Source organism: Orycteropus afer, unplaced genomic scaffold (assembly GCF_000298275.1).
Source record: "Orycteropus afer afer isolate SDZICR_OR568_19922 unplaced genomic scaffold, OryAfe1.0 scaffold00700, whole genome shotgun sequence".
Classification (NCBI taxonomy): Eukaryota; Metazoa; Chordata; class Mammalia; order Tubulidentata; family Orycteropodidae; genus Orycteropus; species Orycteropus afer.
The window spans coordinates 1045598-1046166 of NW_006922287.1; the positions used below are offsets into that span (position 1 = coordinate 1045598).

At 43.4% G+C, this 569-nt stretch overlaps 1 protein-coding gene across 1 annotated transcript in view; it reads right to left on the reverse strand.

The window, feature by feature from the left end:
* Positions 1–569, reverse strand: part of LOC103211144 (dynein axonemal heavy chain 5) — a 240282-nt gene that overhangs the window by 134567 nt on the left and 105146 nt on the right. Inside the window, exon 16 of the mRNA XM_007957061.1 lies at positions 228–441. Coding sequence (XP_007955252.1) covers positions 228–441 — 214 coding nt within the window. The remainder of the gene's footprint in view (positions 1–227; positions 442–569) is intronic.

Here is a 569-nt window from a genome sequence, read left to right on the forward strand (position 1 = left end):
TCAGTACAAGTATATATCAAATCCTCACATGAAACAAATACTACTGCTTGATATGGAGGCTGTTCCCTCCAAAATTGTTGACAATTGTGATCAGCAGGACTACAACTAAAGAGCCACCCATGTTTCCTTCGGCATGGCCTCTGGGTGGGTATCTTCTCATGGGAACCCAAACAAGCATGTCTTCCTTCCCCAGTGACCCCTGACCACCCACTCCACATTCATTTTACCAAAGATCTTGTCCATGGAAGCATCGGAGGGCAGCGTGCAGTTAAATATAGAGAACTGCCTTTTGAGTCTTTGTGGTATGTCATTGCGTCCACCCCCAGGATGGATCATGGCAGCCAAAAACTGGATGTCCACAATGCTGGTGAACTCGCCAGGCTTCTCAAGGTTATAGAACCCATTCTGCTCCATCAGTTGTCGTACTATCTCATTAGTAACCTAAGAAAGATAATTTTCAGAATTAAAATAGCCTTCCTTCATATCCCCACAGCCTAACTCCTTGATGGCGTCCAAATAATGGATTTTATTGGAATTCAGGAACTGAATGTCAAAAAACAGAATACTTA